The sequence below is a fragment of the Lissotriton helveticus genome, chromosome 5_1 (assembly GCF_964261635.1).
Source record: "Lissotriton helveticus chromosome 5_1, aLisHel1.1, whole genome shotgun sequence".
Taxonomy (NCBI): domain Eukaryota; kingdom Metazoa; phylum Chordata; class Amphibia; order Caudata; family Salamandridae; genus Lissotriton; species Lissotriton helveticus.
Window position 1 is genome coordinate 419,091,642 of NC_136065.1, and position 23,201 is coordinate 419,114,842.

General features: G+C 45.8%; 1 protein-coding gene across 1 annotated transcript in view; it reads left to right on the top strand.

Annotated features, from left to right (window-relative positions):
- Positions 1-23,201, top strand: part of LOC144752486 (protein ABHD15-like) — a gene marked incomplete at its 5' end in the record, with an annotated part of 84,599 nt that overhangs the window by 27,199 nt on the left and 34,199 nt on the right. Inside the window, one exon of the mRNA XM_078640401.1 lies at positions 22,613-22,662. Within this exon, the coding sequence (XP_078496527.1) occupies positions 22,613-22,662 (50 nt within the window). The remainder of the gene's footprint in view (positions 1-22,612; positions 22,663-23,201) is intronic.

The following is a 23,201-nucleotide window of genomic DNA, read 5'->3' on the forward strand; positions in this document are numbered from 1 at the left end:
CTCTTCTCATTCACTGGCCAGGCTAGGGACATTAGACGCACCACAGGGGGCGGAGCCAGCATTGTGTGGGGAAATCCCAGCCCTATTCAGGACCCAGGTGTAGCTCCTCCCTGTCATCACATGCAGATCTCCCCATTCACCACCGGGGCAGACCCATCCTGACTCAAGGAGCCAGGCACACCAGCCAATCATAAGCCAGACAGTCACTGCACAGACAGGCCAACTTCTAGAAGTGGCACTTCCACACTAGACACATTCACGCCGCACACATCATCGTGCAGCATTTAATCACTCGAGTCCGCACATACCAAACTCGCACCTGCACTCCCCATGCATCAGGAACTACCAGGGACACATACATTCCCCATGCATTCCTATGGGAGGGCAGGCCAACCTTACCACACGCACGCACTTTAACCTGAGACACAGCGGTGAAGTGCTGAGAAACCAAAAATCACTATCACCAGGTCACAATTAAAAAGCAAAAAGTTTAGGGGTTAACCTGCCAGAAGGGCCAAGTCGAACACACAATTTTACTTTAAAAGCTCAATTAGTTAGGCATAACCATACCAATGATGCAATCGATCCAATAATTTCTCACCAACTGCGCCAAAAGTTTCTGAGTCAGATCATTTGCGTTGTCAAATCACCAGTTGAGTTTCTGAAGGATCATCCATTTTGCATCATTCTTTCGATATCAACATGATATGGAACCGCAAAAAGTGATCTTCCAAATGTATGCTGATGACACAAAATCAGCTTCTGCTTCAGAGAATCCATTCAACACGATCTGCTGTTTTGAGAATGTATTCCTATGGATGAAGGAGAGCTTCACATGTGTGACGGTCCACGATTATAGTATTTGAATATTCTTACCACAATTTTCAAACATTTCACTGGCCTTTAAGCCATTTTGGGCCATATGTATCAAGCCTTTTTCCCGTTTGCAAATGGGCAGATTCTCAGAATCGTCCCGTTTGCGAATTGAAAATAGCATTTTTGGATGTATCATTCCAAAAGACCATTGCAAAATAGAGAATTGCAAAATTTGCGATTCTCTATTTTGCAAATGCAATTAAGGAATTGCAAATTGCGGTTCATTAAATGCAATTCTGGAAGCATCAGAAATTTGCTATTTGGCCTTAAGGAATTGCAAATTACAACCAACTTCAAGTTGGTGGTAATCTGCGATTTTCTTTTAAAAAGCACTTATGTCGCACAGACATGCCCTTAGGGGACTGATAGATTTTGGAGATCTTGGAGATCTTGTGGTCTTGGAGGTCTCCCATAAACACCTTCGCCTCTATCGGACTGCACTCAGGGACTCCAAGCCCTCCAAGTTGGGGGAGATGGCGAGTCTGAACTGCAGGTATCTGTAAAATTGGGTCTGAAAGTCCTTCTGTAGATCCTGAAAGGATTTCAGGATCGGCCCCCGCATTACGTCACCTAGAGCAGAGATGCCGATACGGTCCCAGCCACAAAAACCAGACAAGGTAGCCAGTTGCAGTAATCGCCCATTGTGCCAGAAAGGGGTCTCCCGGGTCAACCTATTCCACCAACCGATCCTTCGCAACGCCTTCCACCAGATCTGGAATATAAGTTTCGTAGCATGCGGCAAGGAGTTACATAGCGGTGCAGAGTATAGTGTGTGATCCCCCATACACCGCCACTCAACAGCGTATATAGGGTCAGTCCTGTCCCCATACCACCATTCATTGAGGACCAGCAGATGTGAGGCCATGTAGTATGACATAATATCATAGGTCGCCAGCCCCAAACAGTATGTGGACTGGAAACAGGTCCGTAGGTCCACTCTCGCTACTCTGCCAGCCCACAGAAACTGTCCCAGTGCCGCATTAACCTGTTGGAACCATCTGGGAGGAATCGAATATGGATGGTTTTGTAGGTGATAAAGTAGGTGCGGGAGCAAAACCATCTTAAAGATGGCCGGCCAGCCATAGATAGACAGGGCAAATGAGACCAAGTTTTGAGATCTTCCTGCATGCAATCCCATACCGGGGCCAAATTCCTATCCCAAGATGTGACAGGCGAGTCCGACAAGAACACTCCCAGATATTTCAACCCCCCAGAAACTACCTGAACAGAGAAAGCCCAGGAACCAAGACCCTCCTCCCCCCCAAGAACCCAGAGGGTAGATTTGTGAGGATTCATATATATGCCGGAAGTCTCCCCAAAAATCTGCATGATGCGAAGCAGCCGCGGTCCCGTCCTATCTATATCAGTGAGAAAAAATAACACATCGTCGGCGTAGAGGGCAATACAATCTGACAGTCCTGGCGCCCATTCACGATCGGTTACTTGAGCATCTATCTGCACCCAGGACGCCAAGAATTCCACAGCTAACGCAAACAGGTAGGGAGACAGTAAACAACCCTGCTTGGTGCCTCATCCAAAAGAAAACGTGGAGGAGAAGGAGCCCGCCACTCGCACAGATGCAGTGAGGTCCGTATAGAGCGAAGTCAGGTAGGACAGGAATCGAGGTCCAATATTCAGCCTGCAGAGGAGCACGAATAATTATTCCCAGCTAAGAGACTCAAATGCACTATCCATATCCACTAGCAACGCCGCTGCTTGTTCTCCCAACCCCTGGACGGTCACCACAGCAACATGCGCACCACGAATATTATGGCGGGTCGCCCGCTGGGGCATAAACCCAGCCTGATCGGGATGGACCAATGATGTAATATGGGCTCCCAGGCGGTTAGCCAGAGCCTTAGCCAGAATCTTGGCCTTCAGGTTCAGGAAGGAGATTGGGCGGTACGACGAATGCTGATCGGGGAGGGTCTACCAGGCTTGTAGAACACCAACACTTCCGCATGTCTCCAATCGCGAGGCAGACAACCCCATTCCCTGGCCTCCTCCACCACTCTGCGATAATGGGGCCCCAATTGTAGAAAATATCATTAAAAAAATTCACATGGGAAGTCATTCAGTCCCGGGGCCTTCCCAGGGTGCATGTCCCCCAATGCAGCACCCAATTCTACCTCCGTGAAAGGGAGATCCAGCTCCGCACTCACTTCGTCAGAAAGGGCCCTAGGCGGGAGGTCATCATATGCATGAAGACATTCTTTGGGGGCATAGAGGTCTGCATAATACGCAGCAAAGCTTTCGGCGATAATGGAGGAGTCTGTGAAGGGAGACCCATCAGGGCCCACAACGCCAGGGAGGGCCTGGGGGCATGGTGTCCCTGACACAGTCTATGCAACAGCCTATTGGACTTATCCCCCCACTGGTAGATCCTGCTGCGGGCCGCCAGCCACGCGTGGCATGCTTCATTTAAGAGGAGGTGTGAATAGTCTTGCCCCCGTCATCCCTACTGCGAGTTTCCAATTCAAGAACTTTTGCCTCTACCTGAACAAGGGGCTCGCTATGCATTCTGCGGTCTGCCGCACAGAAGGAAATGTCCAAACCATGGATCGTGGGCTTCATCGCCTCCCAAATATAATCACCCCCCTCTACCGAGCCTACATTAAGTGTCAGGTATTGATCAATAGTGCCTTCCATATGTTCTTTATAGTACTCCCTCTGGAGGTTCTAGGTTGAAAGACGCCACCAAAAGGTTGGCACGCCCCCCCACCCGCATGGTAAGGGCCATCGGCTAGTGGTCCAAGAGTCCGCGTGGAAGAATATCAGCCGCGACTACTCTGTTATCTACCACCCGGGGGACAAATATATAATCAAGGCAGGAGTAGGAGTCATGCACTGTCGAAAGGTATGTGTATCCCTGAGTTGTCCCGTGCAGTCAACGCCAAGGGTCCACCCAATCCCCAGGCCTCCAGCGGTCTCTGGACAAATCTATCACATCATTCCAATCCCCCCACAGCTGCGAGGCCATCTGGCATATCCACCCATAAGGTTATAGTTTTCTCTACCATACCCTAGAAGAGAGGCGGGGGGGCATAGACACATCCCAGTACTAAAGTTAGCATCCCCTACCGTCCCTTGCAGGAACAAATACCTACCCTGTTTTTCCCCCCATGTCTTGACATTTGTGGAGGGAACCCGGCAATTAATCAAAATTGCAACTCCCCGAGACCCTCTCACAAACCCGGTATGAAATACATGGATTTAGCCAAAGCGTTGAAAGCATAGTGCCTTGGTCCCCATAAGGTGTGTTTCTTGCAGCATAAGAATGTCTGCATGAGCTTGTTTTGCCTGCTTAAGTATAGCTCCACGTTTGATCTTGTCTAGTGCCTCCCTGACGTTCCAACTAATTGTCCGAAGGGACCCAAGGAGATCTTGTTGGTCACCTGATAACGCTGCCATGAGAGGACTCGGTGCAAGGCAGTAGCATAGGTAATAACGTGTGACATGAGCAATGTGACTCTGGAGCAGTACCGAACAGTGCGATCAAAGAACAAAACCCCCCAAACAACCCAACAATTCCCCCCGCCATATACTTCAAGAAAAGTGAAGTATCTGTTGCGGCATGCGTGGCCGGCAGGTACCCCCCCACCCCCCAATGGATCCCCAATTTACAGCCTATTGTCTGCTGGCACTCTCCTTGGCAGCTAATGTCCAACAGAGATACTGGCCTTCATCTGTGCTTCTCCGGTCAAGGCAAGCGTATCAAAGACCAATGAGACTATAAGCACCCCCAGCCATTATGGCATGTTTTAACCAATGTCCCATCCCTTTTTCTTTTCTCTTCTTGAAACTCAATATAAAATTCCCTAGGACTTCAGAACCAGGCAGCCAGGATGTGACTTTTGTAAGTGGGACCATATGAATCCCACACCAATTTTTTGACTTCCAGTAATTGCTAGGAATAAAGATAACAAGATGGAGCACAGGCCTGCACACCGGCAGAAATGAGTACTTCTTTATGTCCCCACCAGAAACTTTTGATCCATACTTTCCTATCAGATGAATGTACAATTCTTCAAGGGGATGAAACATAGAAGCATGAAAAAAGGCAGAGACTTTGGAATGTCATTAACTCCAAGTTGACATCTGAGAACAACTATGTAGGAAAGTGGAATATTATGTGGTATGGGCAAATACTCTTACCATGTAATATTATCACAAAGCTTTAAAGATGATCATAGGATTCAATTCAATAATCCTTGGCTCAGTCCTGGTAGTGTGGCAAACAGCATTACTGGAGGAACATGTGTTAAGTATTTTACAGTATGATAAGGGTTCATAAGTTACTGACAAGCCTCGAGAAAAATCTAACAAAAATTTATAGGAATAGAGTGTATTTGTATGTAAATGTAGACACCAAAATTAACTAAATAGCATACATATATCCTGAGTTATAGACTTTCAAAGCAGTAGAAAATAAATGTATAAAATAGTGAGGACATTTAGCATGGCAGTGAATGGGAAAATCTTCTAGTTGATTGAGCTAAGTCGGGTTGAGTTAAGTTGTATCTTTGATCCAGTGGGAAACCAGTAATTAACACTTCACAGTAAACAATAAATTCAAATTGGGCCCAAATAAACATTCAAATTTCCTGGCTATTCCGCTGGGGCTCAAGTTTTATATTCACTTTGATCTTGATTAGTCAATGCCTAACTAATCCTCACAGATCAACACTCTTCCTTTGGTCAATGGACCATTAGTTGAGTAGTTGATAGTGATATTAACAATTTTAACTAATGCAGCTTATAACGCTCAATAAAATATTCACAGACTCCCAGTAAAATTCAATGAATTTTATCTAATAACTCAGTCAAAATGAACGCTCATTTATACAGATTCATAGTGCAAACTCCATCAATTTTCTTGGGAGAGAAAAATTAATTTATCAAATTACCTTCAAATTACAGACACATTCAACAAATCAAATGGATTAGGAGTGATAGATGAAGAGACAAAAGACACAGTAACTCATAATGTGCAAAAGATATGCAAATTGAAAACAGGAATATATTTACGGAGTAGCGAAATGAGGAAACCCAACCCCTGGCCGAAAGGATTGGTGGAGGTCACCTGATTAACAGTCAGGAGACAAAGACTATAGTTCAGGTGCAGGATAAGATTATATCAATCAATCACTCAATCAATCAGGGTTTTTTTAAGTGCGCTACTCACCCGTGAGGGTCCCAAGGTGATGGGGGGGGGGGGGGCAGCTCCGGAACAGTCAAAGAGCCAGGCCTTGAGGTCCTTCCTGAAAGTGTGCAGGGTCGGGGAACGTCTGATATTCACAGGGAGCTCATTCCAGGTCTTGGCTACTATGTAGAAGAACGCTCTCCCGCCTGCTCTGTATCTGCGGATGCAAGGGACCTCTGCCAGGGCAAGGTCGGCGGAGCGGAGGTTCCTCTTGGATATGTGGAAGGAGACTCTCTTGTTGAGATATTTGGGTCCAATGTTGTTGAGAGATTTGTAGGTGTGGATGAGGAGCTTCAAGGTGACCGTCTTCTCAACGGGAAGCCAGTGGAGGTCTCATAAGTGTTGGATCCTGCGCTCCTGACGTGGTGTTCCGAAAATGAGTCTGGCTGCGGCATTCTAGATGGTTTGGAGTTTGTGTAGAAGAGTTCTGTTGATTCCGGCGTATAGGGCGTTGCTTAAGTATCGGCGAAATGCACGAATTCGCGATCCGCATAATCCGCAAATTCGTGCGAATTTGCGGATTTTCTTTTTTTTGCATGTTCACTGGGTTTTTTGCGTATTCGCGGACCGCTTGCAGCGCACTGACCGCGAAGTTGCCCATGCGGTCGTACATGGGCGTGGCCATCTTGTGCGCGTTGCGTATTTCCGTTTCCGGGCGTTATTGGCAATCTCGCGTTGTAGTCAAGGCCCGGGGGCCAGTGCGAAAGATATCATTACATTGAGCAGTAGCCCTTGATGTAACCGAGTATGGCCAGTGGCAGAGCCACCCCTATAGAAAAGTAAGGGCTTCCTATCCCCACCTGCATGTACTGCTTAAAGTACTGCGAGTCTGCGTCATCATGGCTTGTGTCTGTTTTTCTTAGGTGCAAGCTGAGTGAGCTGCCATGCCAGCTACCACAAGTTCACGTACCAGTAATTTCTTTTGCAAAACAAGAGCAAAAAACAGAAGACTTTTTTTAGTACTCTCTGACTATGTATGTATTAATGAGTCCATCCCAAGTCCTGCTAGAGGAATTCCTGAAACTCCCAGTAATGTCTCAGGCCTACAAAGATGGCGGAAAGATACATGCCAAAATGTTATACTGTGTTTGCTACTTGCTGGTGTTACTGAGAGTCAACTTTCCGTTGAATTATTTTGACTTTATGTTAAAGACTATTGGGTACAGTATTTTTTTTTCTTTCTTCATATAGATGCTACTCCGAAAAAGTTCACCCGAAAGGAGATGGCTGTACGGGCCTGGGCCCATAAGCTGGAGGCTATTTGTGCCCAGAATCGGCGGCTGCGGGCTCGGGAGCAGGAGGAGGAGACAGCAACCATTGCATCCTCCTCCAGTGCCCCTGTGTCCTCCAGCCAGAAGCCTCCAGCCAAATGTAGCCGTGGCCTGACAGCCTCCCGCCGCCGCCGCACAGCAGCAACACAATCAGCTTCCCCCCCCAGATCCTGGATGGTACGTCAGCGCCGCCTCTGTAAAAGAGTGGAGTACCTGGAGCGGTTGGCCGAAAAACATCAGCGCCAGCTCCTGGACCTCCGCAAAGAGCTGCGGGACGTGCAGCAACAGCTGTCCACACTACGCCACCGGAGGAAGTGACTGTCCCTTGCCCCTTTTTTAAAGATTGTTGGGGGGTGGGAATTGGGTGTTTGGGAAAGCGGACTCTTGGACATTGGTTGGGGTTAGGCAGGGGGTGAGTTGGGTTAATTTATTTTATCTTTGGACTACATACTACTTAATAATTATTTTTCATACCAAATTATTTTTCATAACAAAACATGGTATGCGCGTTCATATTATTTTGTGTGGGGGTGGGCGGTGGTTACTGGACGTTTGGTTTCTTCCAACTTACCAGCATGAATGAAACATCTAGTCCTGAAATGTACCAAAGTGCCAGTTACCGAGTTAGTGAATTCAGTAGCCCTAATAGTACTTTACTAGTAGTACTGGCCATCTCTGCTCTCCTCCCAGTCCTAGCCCATTATTCTACCTCTCCAAAATGCTTATCTTACCTGTGATTCATGTTTGAGAATAGGGGTAGCCACAGGGCTGCCTGCATGGCAAATGGTGATTAAGGTTGGTTGTTGACTTGAACCCTCGACGGTTGAAATATCATTGTTGTGCTGGTAGTAGTAGTGGTACACACTGGCAGTAGCAGCATATGAAAAAAAAGGAAATGAAACATTGAGTGGCCTGAGCGTAGCATTAGAAACAGTACGATAGATAGTACGCTACAGAACAGTGCCATACATTGTAGCCTAAGCAGTGCTAAAGTATTCTAAATATAAGTACTAGTTTCGTGGACTATGGCTACTATAAGAAATATTATGAAGGCAAAGGATACTTAAACATAAGAATTAACCATTTGATTCGTCATGTGTACGAGCATGATGTTTGATGCTCAATCCACGATGTCGCACATGAAATTCCATTTTCCAACATTTTCGCTGGTGCTTAGACCATATCCTCCCCTGCAAGTGTGTAGAATTTCTTGTTGTCATAGTCATAACTCAATGAAAAACCACACAACCCGGGGGAAGAGGGTTAGGGTTTTTGAAGATTGGATGGGAATGGGGTTTTTTGGGAAAAGTTTTGTGGAGAGAAGAAAAAAAAACACCGCATGGCAAACAACAAATGAAGAGAAACAAATTTTGGGATTAAAAGATATCCATAAATCTTTTAAGGGACATAAAGGTAGTGCACTACTGCATGTATGAAGTTGTTTGCTAAACGGATGGTTAGGTTACTGAAAAGTTGTACTTACTACATCTTATTAGTTAGTATGAGGAAACAATTTGACATTGACACTAGTACAGGGCTGCATTAATTACTCAATTTCACTTGCCTTTCTGCCCTCATAGAGAATAAACACTTATTATTAGTACATTAAGTTAGTTATAAAAATAGCAAAGAAACGTATGAAATAGCTGGAGAGATGACTTTGAAGCAGAGAACAAAGAAACGCACCTAGTCACATTCGTAGAAGTTCAAGTTTACAACAATAACATTTAAAAGATAAGGAGAAGTTAAGAGAGAATACTGTAACTTTATGTTGTAGTTGTCCTGTTGAATTGGTGAAGTTGCATGCATCCAGCCATTCCTCTTATTCGCGATATACTCCTCCATTCCATCTTACGCTCCGTCGATCAATATTGGTGACCAGACACACTGTCCACTGGCTGCCTGATGAGTAATTGCGGATTGCGTCTGAGTTCAGCGTTTGTTCCATGGCACATGGTAAAAGCCGTCCTGTAATTTTTTATGGGAAAAAACAGAAAGTGAACCAGTTAAAAAACCCAGTCGGCAAAATGTAGAACACCCCCAAGTAGCCCCTAAAAACATGCGATACTGCTACCAGATTGAACCCTAACTTCAAAACGTGCCAAAACGCACTCTGCAAGTAGGCCCAAATCCCCCTTTTCCACCGTGGATTTTCTTCAAAACACTTGTAATCACAATTACACATTCCCAGGAGTGCTCCCAGACCACTCAACCCAGTCGCAAAAATGTAGGACACCCCCAAGAAGCCCCCAGAAAAAATGCGAAAGTGCTAACCCTAACTCCAAATCGTGTCAAAACGCACTCTGCAACTAGGTCCAAACCCCCCTTTTCCCCCATGGATTTTCTTCAAAACACTTGCATTCAAAATTAGACATTACCAGTAGTGCTCCCAGACCCCTGAACCCATTCGCAGAAATCTAGAACACCCCCAAGTAGCCCCTTTAAAAACATGCGATACTGCTGCCAGGTTGAACCCTAACTCCAAATCGTGCCAAAACACACTCTGCAGCTAGGCCCTAACTCCCCTTTCCCACCATGGATTTTCTTCAAACCACTCGCAATCAAAATTAAACTATCCCAGCAGTGCTCCCAGACCCCCAGACCCCCAAAAAACCTAGAACCTACCTAAACAGCCCCCCAAAAACAAGTGAGTGAGCAAAAACGCAAAAATAATTTCACCATGGATTTTATCCAAACCTCTTGCACCCGATATTGGACCTTCCCAGCAATGCCCCCAGACCCGTCAACCCACCCACAAAAAAGTAGAACACCCCCAAACAGGCAAAAAGCAAAAATGGAAAATGTGACAGAGAAACCTTTCGGCCTACCTTCAAAACAGTCCAAACGCGCTCTGCAGCTAGGCCCTAACTCCCCTTTTCCACCATGGATTTTCTTTAAAACAAATGCAATCAAAATTAGACTGTGCCAGCAGTGCTCCCAGACCCCAAAACCCACCCCCAAAAACCTAGAAGCCCCCCAAACAGCCCCCCAAATACAGGCAAGTGAGCAAAAACGGAAAACAAATGTCACCATGGATTTTCTCCAAACCAATTTCGCCCGATATTAGTCCTTCCCAGCATTGCCCCCAGACCGGTCAACCCACCCGCAAAAAAGTAGAACACCCCCAAACAGGCAAAAAGCAAAAATGGAAAATGTGACAGAGAAACTTTTCGGCCTACCTTCAATTCAGTCCAAACGCGCCCTGCAGCTAAGCCCTAACTCCCCTTTTCCACCATGGATTTTCTTAAAAACAAATGCAATCAAAATTAGACTGTGCCAGCAGTGCTCCCAGACCCCAAAACCCACCCCCAAAACCCTAGAAGCCCCCCAAACAGCCCCCAAAAACAGGCAAGTGAGCAAAAACGGAAACACTTTTCTCCATTGATTTTCTCCAAACCACTTGCGCCCAATATTAGACCTTCCCAGCAATGCCCCCAGACCCGTCTACCCAACCGCAAAAAAGTAGAACACCCCCAAACAGGCAAAAAGCAAAAATGGAAATTGGCCTTCAGTCAACATCACTCCAAACGCACTCTGCAGCTAGGCCCTAACTCCCCTTTCCCACCATGGATTTTCTTCAAACCACTTGCAATCTAAATTAGACTATCTCAGCAGTGCTCCCAGACCCCCAGACCCCCCTCCACAAATCTAGAACACCCCCAAAGAGCTCCCCAAAAACGCGCAATACTGCTAGGCCTCAGTTTAAATTGTGCCAAAACGCTGTCTGCAACTAGGCCCAAACCTCCCTTTTCCACCATGGATTTTCTTCAAACCACTTGTAATCAAAATTAGACCTTCCCAGCAGTGCTCCCGGACCCCTCAACCCACTCCCAAAAATATAGAACACCCCAAACAGCCCCCCACAAACATGCAATACTGCTACCTTGCAGAGGCCTAATTTAAAATTGTGCCAAAACGCACTCTGAAACTAGGTCCACAACACCCCTTTTCCACCATGGATTTTCTTCAAACCACTTGCAATCAAAATTAGACCTTCCCAGCAGTGCTCCAAGGCCCCCGACACACCACCACAAATCTAGAACAGCCCCTCAAAAACATGCAATACTGGTATATTCAAAACATGGCAAATTGCGCTGTTCACCAAAAATTGCTGTTCAACTTTTCAGCACTTCCACTACTTCGATCCTCTTGAAACTTACCTGGACACTTGTTCCAGTGATTCCCAAGAATCTCAGCAAGGCAGAACAAAATCGAACCACTGTCCTCTTTGAAGAAGAAGAAGAAGAAGAAGAAGAAGGTAATCCATCTGCCTTGAGGGAAATGGATAGGTGGAGTCTGGAGGAGGAGGATAGAGGAGCATGATTGAGTTGTGAACTTGTGAACCTCAGGAGTGCAGACTGCGGCACCTTCAAATCAATAAGGAAAATAGGATGAAGACAGTGCTGCTGATGGACTTGTTGTGAGAGTTTTGTTGTGGTAAAAGTTGCAAAACAAAGAAAGACACACAGGAATAAAAGAGAATGAGGCCGAAAAAAAAGGAAGTCATTTTCAGGTCTCGGTGTCAGGGAAATAGAGCTCGTCCTCAAACTCTATGAATGGAGACGGGAGTAGGTCAGCTAACAGAGAAGAACTTCTGTCACCTAAGTCGGTGTCCTCTTCTTCCTGCGTGCATTCACGTATTTTGTAATCTGGTGGTATGAAGTGCTGATTCATCTTCATCAGTGTTAACCTCTCCACATTTTTGGGCAAGAGGCGGGTCCTTTTTGAAGTTACAATGGCACCAGCAGCACTGAAAACACGTTCAGAAGACACGCTTGCGAGTGGGCAAGACAAATAATTTAGAGCCAGGTTGGTGATCAGTGGCCATAGAGGCGTTTTCCTGTACCAATACAGCAATGGGTTCTTATTAACAAAGACCTCTGTTGGGTCATCCAGATAGGCCTGCACCATCGACTCAAGGTTCTCCAGGGTTGCTCCACTTTGCGTACCATCTGTGGCCTTTGCATCACTGGAACGAACAAACCCTTGATTAGTTAGCCAATCTGCTTCCGACAATATAATGGCTGGGCCTGGTGCAGGTGAGGATGATGATACGGTTGCTGCTGGTGTCGTTAACGGCTGTGAGGGAAAGTGACTCCCTTCGGCCACAGATTCAGAAGTGGAACTTGACGTCGGATGGCCTGCTGATTCAGTTGTACTTCTGCTGGCTCCTTGAATTTTTTGCTGCTCTTTTTTGAACCGACTGGCAGACACAGCTAGCCAATGTTTGTACTTTGAAACATCTGCTTCATCAAAAGGAATGAATGCTTTGCTGGCCACTGCCTTTTTATACAGTGGATCCAGAATAGTGGCACAAATGTAATGGTGTTCTGTATGTATGTTTTAAGCCTTTGATTGTCAACTAGGCAGCTTAATAACCTCTCTGCCAACTGATATGCTTCTTGCTTTTCAGCATCATCTCAGAACGTTGAAGACACCGCCTTCAGTTGGTGCTCTAGCATGACCAACAATGGGATAGCTTTGCCCAAAGAACAGTCCTCCCTGCTGACTTCACGCGTGAAGACCTCAAAAGGACGAAGCATGTCTGTCAGGCTTGCAACTAGCTTCCATTCCTCCAACTGTAGCCTCATGTCTTTCATAGTAGAAGCCAGTTTATAGACATAATCATTTATTACCCCCCACTGCTCAGACAGACGCTCAAGCATGTAAAAGGTTGAGATACAACGTGTTGCCACCTCCTGGATGAATCCTTTGACTGGCAGTCTACGTTCATGTTGAATGCTCCTCAGCTCCTTCTGGGCCTTAAAAGAATGGCTGAAATGTGTGCAGATTCTTCAGCAGGTGGTCAGTAATTTGCTGACTGTGTTTTCGTTTTTCAAGAAATCTTGCACCACGATGTTAATACTGTGAGCCAAACACGGCACACTGAAATAGCCACCATCATGCATGGCCTTAACTATATTACGGCCATTATCCATGGAAACATAACCAACTATGCGATTTCTTGGATGCAGCCATTCAGAGACCTTCCTATCAAACTCGTCCAAAAGGTCAGGTGCAGTATGAGTTTTCTCCATGGCAAACATGGCTAATGTTGCATGTTTCCGAGTAGCTTGAAAAACTGTGTCCGGGTCAACACCTGCACTTGTCTTGTCTCTAACCCGTGCAAAAGAGACCCAGTGTGCAGTGATGCACATGTAATCAAGGGCTTGGCAACTGGTCCACATGTCTGTTGTCAAGTGGATAGTGTGAACAGCACTCTTCTGCAAAGCTGCCCCAATCACCTCCAGCATATCTTGATGTAGTGCTGGAACCGCAACTCTGGCAAAATAGGACCGGCTAGGAACCTTTCATTTAGGGCCGACTGTTGCCACAAATTCTAGAAAACCCACCCCTTCCACGAAAGAAAAAGGGAGAAGGTCCAGCGCTAGCATTTTAGTCAGCTTTGCGTTATACGGAGGTACTGTTGGGTGGTTGCGTTCAAATGGCGCATCCGACCAAAACATGCTTCTAATGGTTGACTGGACCTTTATACGTGATGATGATGATGATGCAGACTTCAAACCAGTTAGGCTCATTGATGTACTTTTTTGCATTGGTGTCTGTCCCAGACTCTTAGTGTGCCTCATACATGTTGCAGGGGTAGAGGGTGTAGGCGCTACCACTGCAGTGCTGCTGCCAGGGGTACTGGGTGTGCCGGAAAAAATGTTGGTCGGTTCTTGACTTCCCCCCTGCACATGAATCAGCCCCTCGTCATCATCAATTGCAATGTGAAAAGATACATTTGGATCAGTTCTACTTTGGTTTTCCCAGATCTTCCTTAGGTGCGCCTCCCACCGGATAGTGCGGTGTTTTTGGAGATGACCTCTCTGGCCTCTGGTACCATAGTTGGTACCAAGCTTACCCCGACTAACTAATACTTTACAAATCAAACAAACAACCATGTTTTCCGCCTTTTGGCTAACAGTAAAGAAGTCCCAAACTGGGGACTGGAAATGTCTGCTGGTGGTGGAGGTGCTACTTTGACTTTCAATGCTAGATGAAGTGGAGGATGGGCGTGGCGGAATTCATTTCTATTGTTCACTTACAGCACCACTACTTGAGGTAATGGAGGTTGAGCTGGATGGCGGTCCCTGCTGGCCCTTCTGACTAAAAAATATGGAAGCTGTAGGTCGTGTTGGTGTTGTAGTTAACTGCGTTGGTGGTGGTACCAGTGCCACGCCGCCCACATCCCGCTCAGCAGCCATTGGGTATAGGGTGAAAATGTCTGTCTGCTGCATGCCCGCTGGGGCTGGAGTGACGACTGTGATGACTGGGTCGTTGTCAGACTGTTCATCAGCAGCAGAAGACACCACTTCTTGTTCGTCGTCATCACCCATAAGTCGAAGCCTTGCGGGAACCTTCCTTTTAGGCTTAGCTACATTTGTCGGCTCATGGCGTGCCTCACTCTCAGACTACATTTGTGGGTTCCAATCAGGATCAAGGTCATCAGAATGAAGGGGGCTTGAAGAAGAACTTGTAGTAGTAGTAGTAGCCCTCCTTGAGCTTTTTCTTGCTGGGGATCTGGAAGACAATGGATCATCATCAGGAGGAGTGGCTTTCACGGATGATACCTCCGCTTCAATATCAATTTCCTGATGTGCTCCTACTTCTAGAGGAAGAAGTGTTGTAGGCAGTTGTGCCGCTCCATGAACCTCTAGTTTCACCTCTCCATGTACCTCTCCATGTGCCTCTCTTTGCGCCTCTACTTGCGCCTCTACTTGCGCCTCTCCTTGCGCCTCTCCTTGCGCATGTACTTGCACTTGTACTAGGTGCACCTGTGGTTGTTGAATACTCGTCAGCTGAGTTACACCTGGCGTTGATTGGATGGTACTTTCTTGTGATGAGCCAACATCACTTGTCGATGGTGATTGAAAACCAAAGTGGCTGCCGCAGCAGCACTCATGGTCTTGGACCTAACTTGGCGTGGTGGCACTGAGCCCAATGAAGCGGAGGTGCTGCTTCCAGCTTGGTCCCCGGCGGACACCTCTTGCTGCTGTAGGCGTAGTTTTTTTCCCCAAAAAAGGTGTTGGTGGGCACACCATTCTCCTTGGTAGGTAGTGCCACTTTCTTCTTCTGCTCCTTCGTACTGGCAGTGGCACTGGCAACTTTTTTCGCTGAGGCGCTATGGCCACCTTTCTTTGGGCCCATCTTCTTCAGATGTCAGAACAGCAGGCCGCAGTTGCACGAGTTGCAGAGTCGTCTTGTCTGTGGCCACACATGACGTCACGTGACGTTGTGCTGCACACACCGCTGCAGGACTTCTTCCTGGCACTGGTGGTTCTCTTGTGCGCCTAAAAGCAATGGAAGCCAGAGGAACATCAGTTAAACACCCCAAAAAGTCGAAAAACACACAAAAATCACCACAATCCAATGCCATCCATGCCCTCAATTATGTTTAAATTCAAGACACCCCACAGAAAGACTAGGTCCATGCCCCACTCACTACCCCTTGGCATAATGGTTGAAAGCAAGGCAAACTGGGTGCAGGCCTGAGCAAACTGCCTGGCTTCAAATTGGCCCCTTGACCCCCACCACATGGCCAGGCCCTGCCTGTACCAGGCCTCAAAATGGCCCCCACCCTCATGGCCAGGCCCCAACAACACCCCAAAAAGCAGAAAAACACACACAAATCACCACAATCCAATGCCATCCATGCCCTCAATGATGTTTAAATTCAAGACGCCCCACAGAAAGACTAGGTCCATGCACCACTCACTACCCCTGGGCTTAATGGTTGAAAGCAAGGCAAACTGGGTGCAGGCCTGAGCACACTGCCTGGCTTCAAAATGGCCCCTTGACCCCCACCACATGGCCAGGCCTCAAAATGTCCCCCACCCACATGGCCAGGCCCCAACAACACCCCAAAAAGTCGAAAAACACACAAAAATCACCACAATCCAATGCCATCCATGCCCTCAATGGTGTTTAAATTCAAGACACCCCACAGAAAGACTAGGTCCATGCACCACTGACTACCCCTGGGCATAATGGTTGAAAGCAAGGCAAACTGGGTGCAGGCCTGAGCAAACTGCCTGGCTTCAAAATGGCCCCTTGACCCCCACCACATGGCCAGGCCCTACCAGTACCAGGCCTCAAAATGCCCCCCCCCCCACATGGCCAGGCCCCAACAACACCCCAAAAAGTCGAAACACACACAAAAATCACCACAATCCAATGCCATCCATGCCCTCAATGATGTTTAAATTCAAGACACCCCACAGAAAGACTAGGTCCATGCACCACTCACTATCCCTGGGCATAATGGTTGAAAGCAAGGCAAACTGGGTGCAGGCCTGAGCACACTGCCTGGCTTCAAAATGGCCCCTTGACCCCCACCATATGGCCAGACCCTGCCTGTACCAGGCCTCAAAATGACCCCCACCCACTTGGCCAGGCCCCAACAACACACCAAAAAGTCAAAAAAGACACAAAATTCACCACAATCCAATGCCATCCATGCCCTCAATGATATTTAAATTCAAGACACCCCACAGAAAGACTTGGTCCATGCACCACTCACTACCCCTGGGCCTACTGGCTAGTGAGGCTTTACAGGCACCCCAAAATTAGAAAACAAAAAATAAACATGTAACAGTGAGCTAAATTTCCAAGACAGAAATGAGAATTAAGTTAAAAAAAAATCACAGAAACAGTTGTATCATGCACCCATGACTAACCCTGGGCCTACTGGATACTGTGGCTACCCACAATATATATTTTTTGAAGTTGTGAAAAAAGTTTTAAAACTGTAGTTGCAGCAACTGCAATGCCCCAAACAAACAACACCAACTTACTTGTAAAATCTCAAGTCCAAAAGTGATCCAAACTCCAAAGTCCAAAAAGTCCTCGAATACAAATATCCAGCAGCAGCCACAAAAAGTAATCCTTCCAGCTCCAGATCCAAATCAAAAGTGACCCGGACATGCACAAAGCACTGGGAGGAGCCTGCTGGACAGGAACAGGAAGTTGGAGACTCTGGGGCACTTCCTTCCTCCCACCCCCCCCCCCCAAAAAATGGACTCCTTGCACCAAAAAGTGCAGCCAAATGTCAATCTGAGGAGTTATTCTGATCAAAATCATCATTTTCAGAAGGATTATGCTTCCTGCGGTGGATTTCTTGTGCAGAATTGCAATTTTTGCAATTTCGGAAAAGCGAGCTGTTCAAATCTCCCGCCGGAAGTCAGCTGCACGCCGCATCTACTTGTTCGGCATTGTTTACTCCCGCAATGTGTAATCGCGGGGCCCTTATGATGTACTCGCGTTGTCAAACTCTCGCTGTGCAAGATGGCGAGCCGCGATGACGTAATTGCGTTCAAAAAACTCTTGTGCGATCATGCAGCAAGATCCAAAATGGCGCAGCACACGCAAACCAGGAGAAAAACAACTCGGCGGACTCAGAATCACGGTAAGTCAACGCCGCGCGAGCAATATTGTAATTTTCAAGCGCGACCAAGCAAAAAAATCCGCAGCTTGCGAATTTGCCGATTTTTGGGCAAATTAGCGCGATTCGCGGACCGTGAATTTGCCAAAAATTCGCAAATTCCGAGAATGAAACGGATTTTACGCCCACGCTTAGCGTTGCTGTAGTACAGTCTGCTGGTTATGAGTGCGTGGGTGATGGTCCTTCTGCAATCAGGGAGATCCATTTGAAAGTGTTGCGGAGGATGCGCAGGCAGTTGAAGCTGGTGAAGGAGACGGCGTTGATCTGGTGGTTCATGGAGAGGGTGGAGTCGAGGATGATGCTGAGGTTTCGTGCATGATCTGTAGGAGTGAGTGGCTTTCCGAGGGTGGGGGGCCACCAGGTGTTGTCCCAGCGGAGGCGCAGGGGCCTAGGATAAGGACCTCAGTTTTCTCTGAGTTGAGCTTCAAGCAGCTGTCTCTCATGCAGCGAGGTCCTTCATTACTTCGTAGAAGCAGAGTCTGGTGTCTTTGGGGTTCTTTGTGAGTGAGAGGATGATCTGGGTGTCGTTGGCGTAGGATACTATGCTCAGCCCATGCTGTCTGACGATGGCTGCGAGGGGAGCCATGTAGATGTTGAAAAATGTTGGGCTGAGCGATGATCCTTGGGGTTCTCTGTAGTTTTGTTGCAGTGGGTTTGGAGAGGAAGGGAGTGAGTCTGGGTTCTACAAGGGGGGAAGGATTGAATCCAGTCGAGGGCAGCTCCTTGTATCCCTGCGTTGTGAAGTCTGGCCATGAGCGCGCGGTGAGAGACGGTGTCGAAGGCTGCAGAGAGGTCAAGGAGGAAAAGGGCCGTGGTGTGTCCCTGGTTGAGTAGTATGCAGATGTCGTCCATGGCGGTGAGGAGGGCAGGTGCTGTGTTGCTGTGGGATACATATTGTGAGGCGTCAAGGATGGAGTTCTCTTTGATGAAGGCGGTCAGCTGGGCGTTTATGAGTCTCTCAGTGACTTTGCCCTCGGAGGGGAGGAGGGAGATGGGCCGGTAGTTTTCAGGTCTGTCGGGTCGGCTTCTTGAAGAGGAGTTTCACCTCTGCCCGCTTCCAGTCATCTGGGATGACACCGAAGGAGGCATTGATGGTCCTTCCTAGTTCGGGTGCGATGGTGGCAGCGGCGGCCCTGTGAAATATGTGCGGTGGGCAGTGATCCGTTGGGGCCCCTGAGTCGGTTTTTTCATGGTCTGGGTGATGTGTTCGATGGTGGCGAAGTACCAGGTCGGGACAATTGGCTTGTCTGCGGTGACGCACCAGAGCGCATCCCTCTCTTATCATCCTCGATATTCTTCAATCTAATCAGGCTGTCTTTCAGGACTTAATCTTCCCAGTCTGTTCTTCTTCCATCAGCCACTCTCGTCTACACCTCACTCAGCATCAACGTCAACACAATCTCAATTCAATGACCTAAGTTAAATCACTCTAGTTATAGTCTTTTATTTCTGCATGTCCCACCCTCAAAAGTTATTTGTGAAACATGGACTGTGATTGGTCATGGGCAAGCGAGTTGTCATCACCTCATGCTGTCATTCTTTATTTCTTAACTAATTCTTTGTTTAGTAAACCCTTCCCATTCAATTGATATATTTCTTCGGTACCACTTCCTTTCACACCTGTTCACAATACAAATTCGATACAATTTTTAAATAATTCCACAGTTGAAGTGCGTTCCCAGGCATCTGTCCTTGGTTCTTGGCAGCCTGTCAATGATCCGGTCATCAGGACACTCCAGAACTTCAGTGTTCAGACTTAACTTGTGTTACGTTTCAACCGCCATCTTTTCCCTCAGGGCCAAATGTACACTATTAATAAAGAAATCATAAACAGAAGTTATTTTCTCAAATATGTCATTATCACTGTTCACCTCCCGCTTCTACTCTATCCCATGTTATTTTCTTCTTTGTTAAGCAAAAGCATTATCAGCGACAGCTCTTTTTAAATCCAGGTAAACATATGCTAGGCATGCGGTGCCTCGAGACCTACAGTTAACGACTCCTTGGGAATGCGTTAGAGCTTCCCCCTCACATGGGTTAATCACATGGTTATTTGCGCGGTACTGGTTTGCACATGCGCAAGGCGATTTTCGTTTTCAAGCAGGATGTCAGTTACATAGCAGATTATTCTTTGTTATTTAAGTAAGCATAAAGCCTTTTCCCATGTATGGATGTTGTGTGTATGTTAATTTTCTTTTATCTACCATTTCTATTTGTTAGTATCTGTTAACCAGAGGTTGATCTGAGCAAGTTTTCTTTTCCTCGAATCCTTGCTCTATCAATCCCCCCTCTGATGGAATTTTAGAGCAGAGCCATCATAAAATACCTATCATTACCAATTGCCAAGTTTAACATTAAATCTTATTGTCTATGTTAGTTTTTACACATTCTTTAATTTTTCTTTTATGTTCATTTCTTTCATTTGACCATATAAATTGTCTCTCATTTGCTCTAACTCTATATCTTCCCATTTTATTTTTCTTCCCATTCTTTTGTTCTTCCTTTTAATCATTGACCTTGTTCTCATTTTTCCCTTGCAACATTTATAGGTCATTACTATCATTAATATCACTAATGCTCTTGAAATCGTAAGGATTAATATCTTTCCTAATAAACTACTTTCAAAAGTGGAAAACCAGTTTCCTATTTTTAAAAGACTTTTACTAAATTTTCACATGCACCGTCAACCTTGGGTCAATTCATTATGAATCTTCGTAATATTCTTGATATATCCCTCAATACCTTTACTTTTATCCGGGTTATATGTACAGCACTGTTGAACTTTCAACATGCCACAGACTGCACCCTCCTTTGCCAAAAGAATATCAAGGGCAAGTCTATTTTGCAAAACCATAGATCTGATCGCAACCATTTCAGTATTGATCATTGAGAATCCTCCAGCGGTATCTGTTGATAAACCCTCAACTATAGTGGACAATAGATGTCTCTAATCAGAATGTAATGTGATTCCAACTAACGGTATCAATCCACTGAGTATATCACCTACGATTTCTTAAAAGCTTGCTCTTCTATTTCTTGTTAGTCCTTTACTAATGCCACTCATTTAATTGTTCTTAGTAATGTGATACTCCTTCGGAAATACAATTTACCGATTCCTCAAAATAAGGAATCAGTATTTTACCGATTCCTTAAAATAACGAATCGGTAAATTACCGATTCCTTATTTGCATTCTTCTACATCTCAAATCCCTAAATACCGGTCGGTAACGGTGAAAATTACCGAATTTCACTGTTACCGACTGGTATTACCCCACCTACATATGGCCCTGTATCTCTTAATTCATCAGGTAAATCACTTTCAGTAAGATGTGAAAACATCTCATCTACTTCTGTTCCCTGTTTAGCTAGCATCATTTTGAAAGCTACATCTTCATCCAGTGTTTGGAAAGCCACACCATCAGCCGTACAAAAGATGGTGCAATTCATCTTGCACAACAAGTCCCTACCTATTATGTTTACTGGACTCGAGTCACATACCACAAATCGATGCATGTCTCTGAAATTTCCAATATTCACTTCTGTTGGGTTTGTGATCGGTGTCCTAATCTGCTTTTTTGAGACTCCTACAACTTGGGATTTCTGCTGTTCTTACAGTGGAACGGGTAGCCCACAAGGAAAGTAATATCATTGCCTTCAACCTTCCCATCAATGAATGCACCTGACTGATCTACCACTAGGTGCGCCAAGTACGCATTCCTCCCCCCCCTCGGGCACCGTCTGTGCAACATTCCCGATTCATCCACATCACTCTGCATCCAATATTGTTGAACAGTCTGTATTCTTACCAACTTCCCCTTGGAATCCGGTGTTCACACTGTATCTCTGTACCTGAGCATTCACATTGTTGGGCAAAAGGGGCTTAAGGCACCTGTAACTGAGGAGTAACTATCTGCTGCTGTTGCTAATGATTCAAAACCACTCCATTATGCATCAGTGGTTTTAAAAAATTTGATTCACCCCATTATTCTGTTGAATGTTTCTACACTCGTTCTTCCAATGTCCAAGCTTTCAACACCCATGACAAGGATATTTCTTTCTTGCCTCTTCTCTACTCAGTCGTCCTTTTCCTTTGCTTTCATTCGAGACTTGACTATTCTGATTCTGTCCATTCATCTGATTATCATTATGAGACCCAGAATTTGCTTCTTGAAGTTCTGCTATCTTCACTTGTGCCCACATGATTTTCTCCTTTAACTTGTTATGCTTTGCATCAATGTCATCACTGCAGTGTTTTGCCTACTTCAGAATATCATCGATAGGCTTACTTTGTAAATGACAAAACATCCTGTCTACTCCATGGAACATGAACATAACCACCACCTGGATCTTCTCTCATCGGACACATCCTTTCATCCTATTTTATTTCTTTCAACGGAAATGTAGATACCACTTTTGCAACTGATTCGTCTCTTTTCTTTGCCCATCTACTTCTCCATTGGTTTATGTCTCTCCATTTCTTCAAAAGGTGTATCAATTCCTTTATTTGTAATCTCCTTCCTAATGCATTCAAGCTTTCTAAGTCCTTTTCAGTAAATTCAGCTCTATGTGTTTTTGTAGTACTTTTGACTTTTCTTCATCTATTCTAAATTCTAACACTACCTCTGCTATTTTCTCATGCAAATTCTTTGTCCTCCAGGTTATACTCTTGCATAGAAACAACAACTCTTCATCTTCATATGAACCTAGTCTATCGAGACTTATTGTACCAATGATAATTTCTTCTAAATCCACCCTTACCTTGCTTACATCTATAGTTTTGGGTTTCGTCTGTTTTAATCCTTTTGCCCATTCCTCCAGATCTTCAGGGGAAAATCCAGCAGAAGCTCCTGCCACTGAAGTGACAGCTGGTACTTTTCTTCTCACAATCATGGGTGAAATTCTCTTTGGGGTTTCGGTCACAGCCTCAATATTTGGGAGATCCGTTAATGACACATTCGACTCACACTCACTAACTTGATCCTCTACCATGACTATTTCCTTTCTAGCACTGTTCTGTGAAGCTACCACATTTTGTGACTGTGGTGTACCTCATTTATCACCATACAATGAAATAACAGGACAAATCGTTACTGGTACTGTTAGTGCTTCCGCATTTAAGCCTAACTGATTTATTTTCTGGATTATCTCATCTTTGGATTTGTTCTATGCATCCCTTTGTTTTCCTTGTGATGCTCGAATGACTGTTGGTTCATTTAGAACTTGTGGAACCAATGGAGTTCCCATCATGGGGGCACTTGGAGTTGCATCTCTAGCACTTTCCTGATAAGGTGGAGGTCTCTTTATCAACATATCTTCTAATAACTCATCATCAGATCCATTACACCCTATCCCTGTCACACCTAGGTGTTTTGTTTTTTCCCTACATTTTCATTAGCCACCAATACTG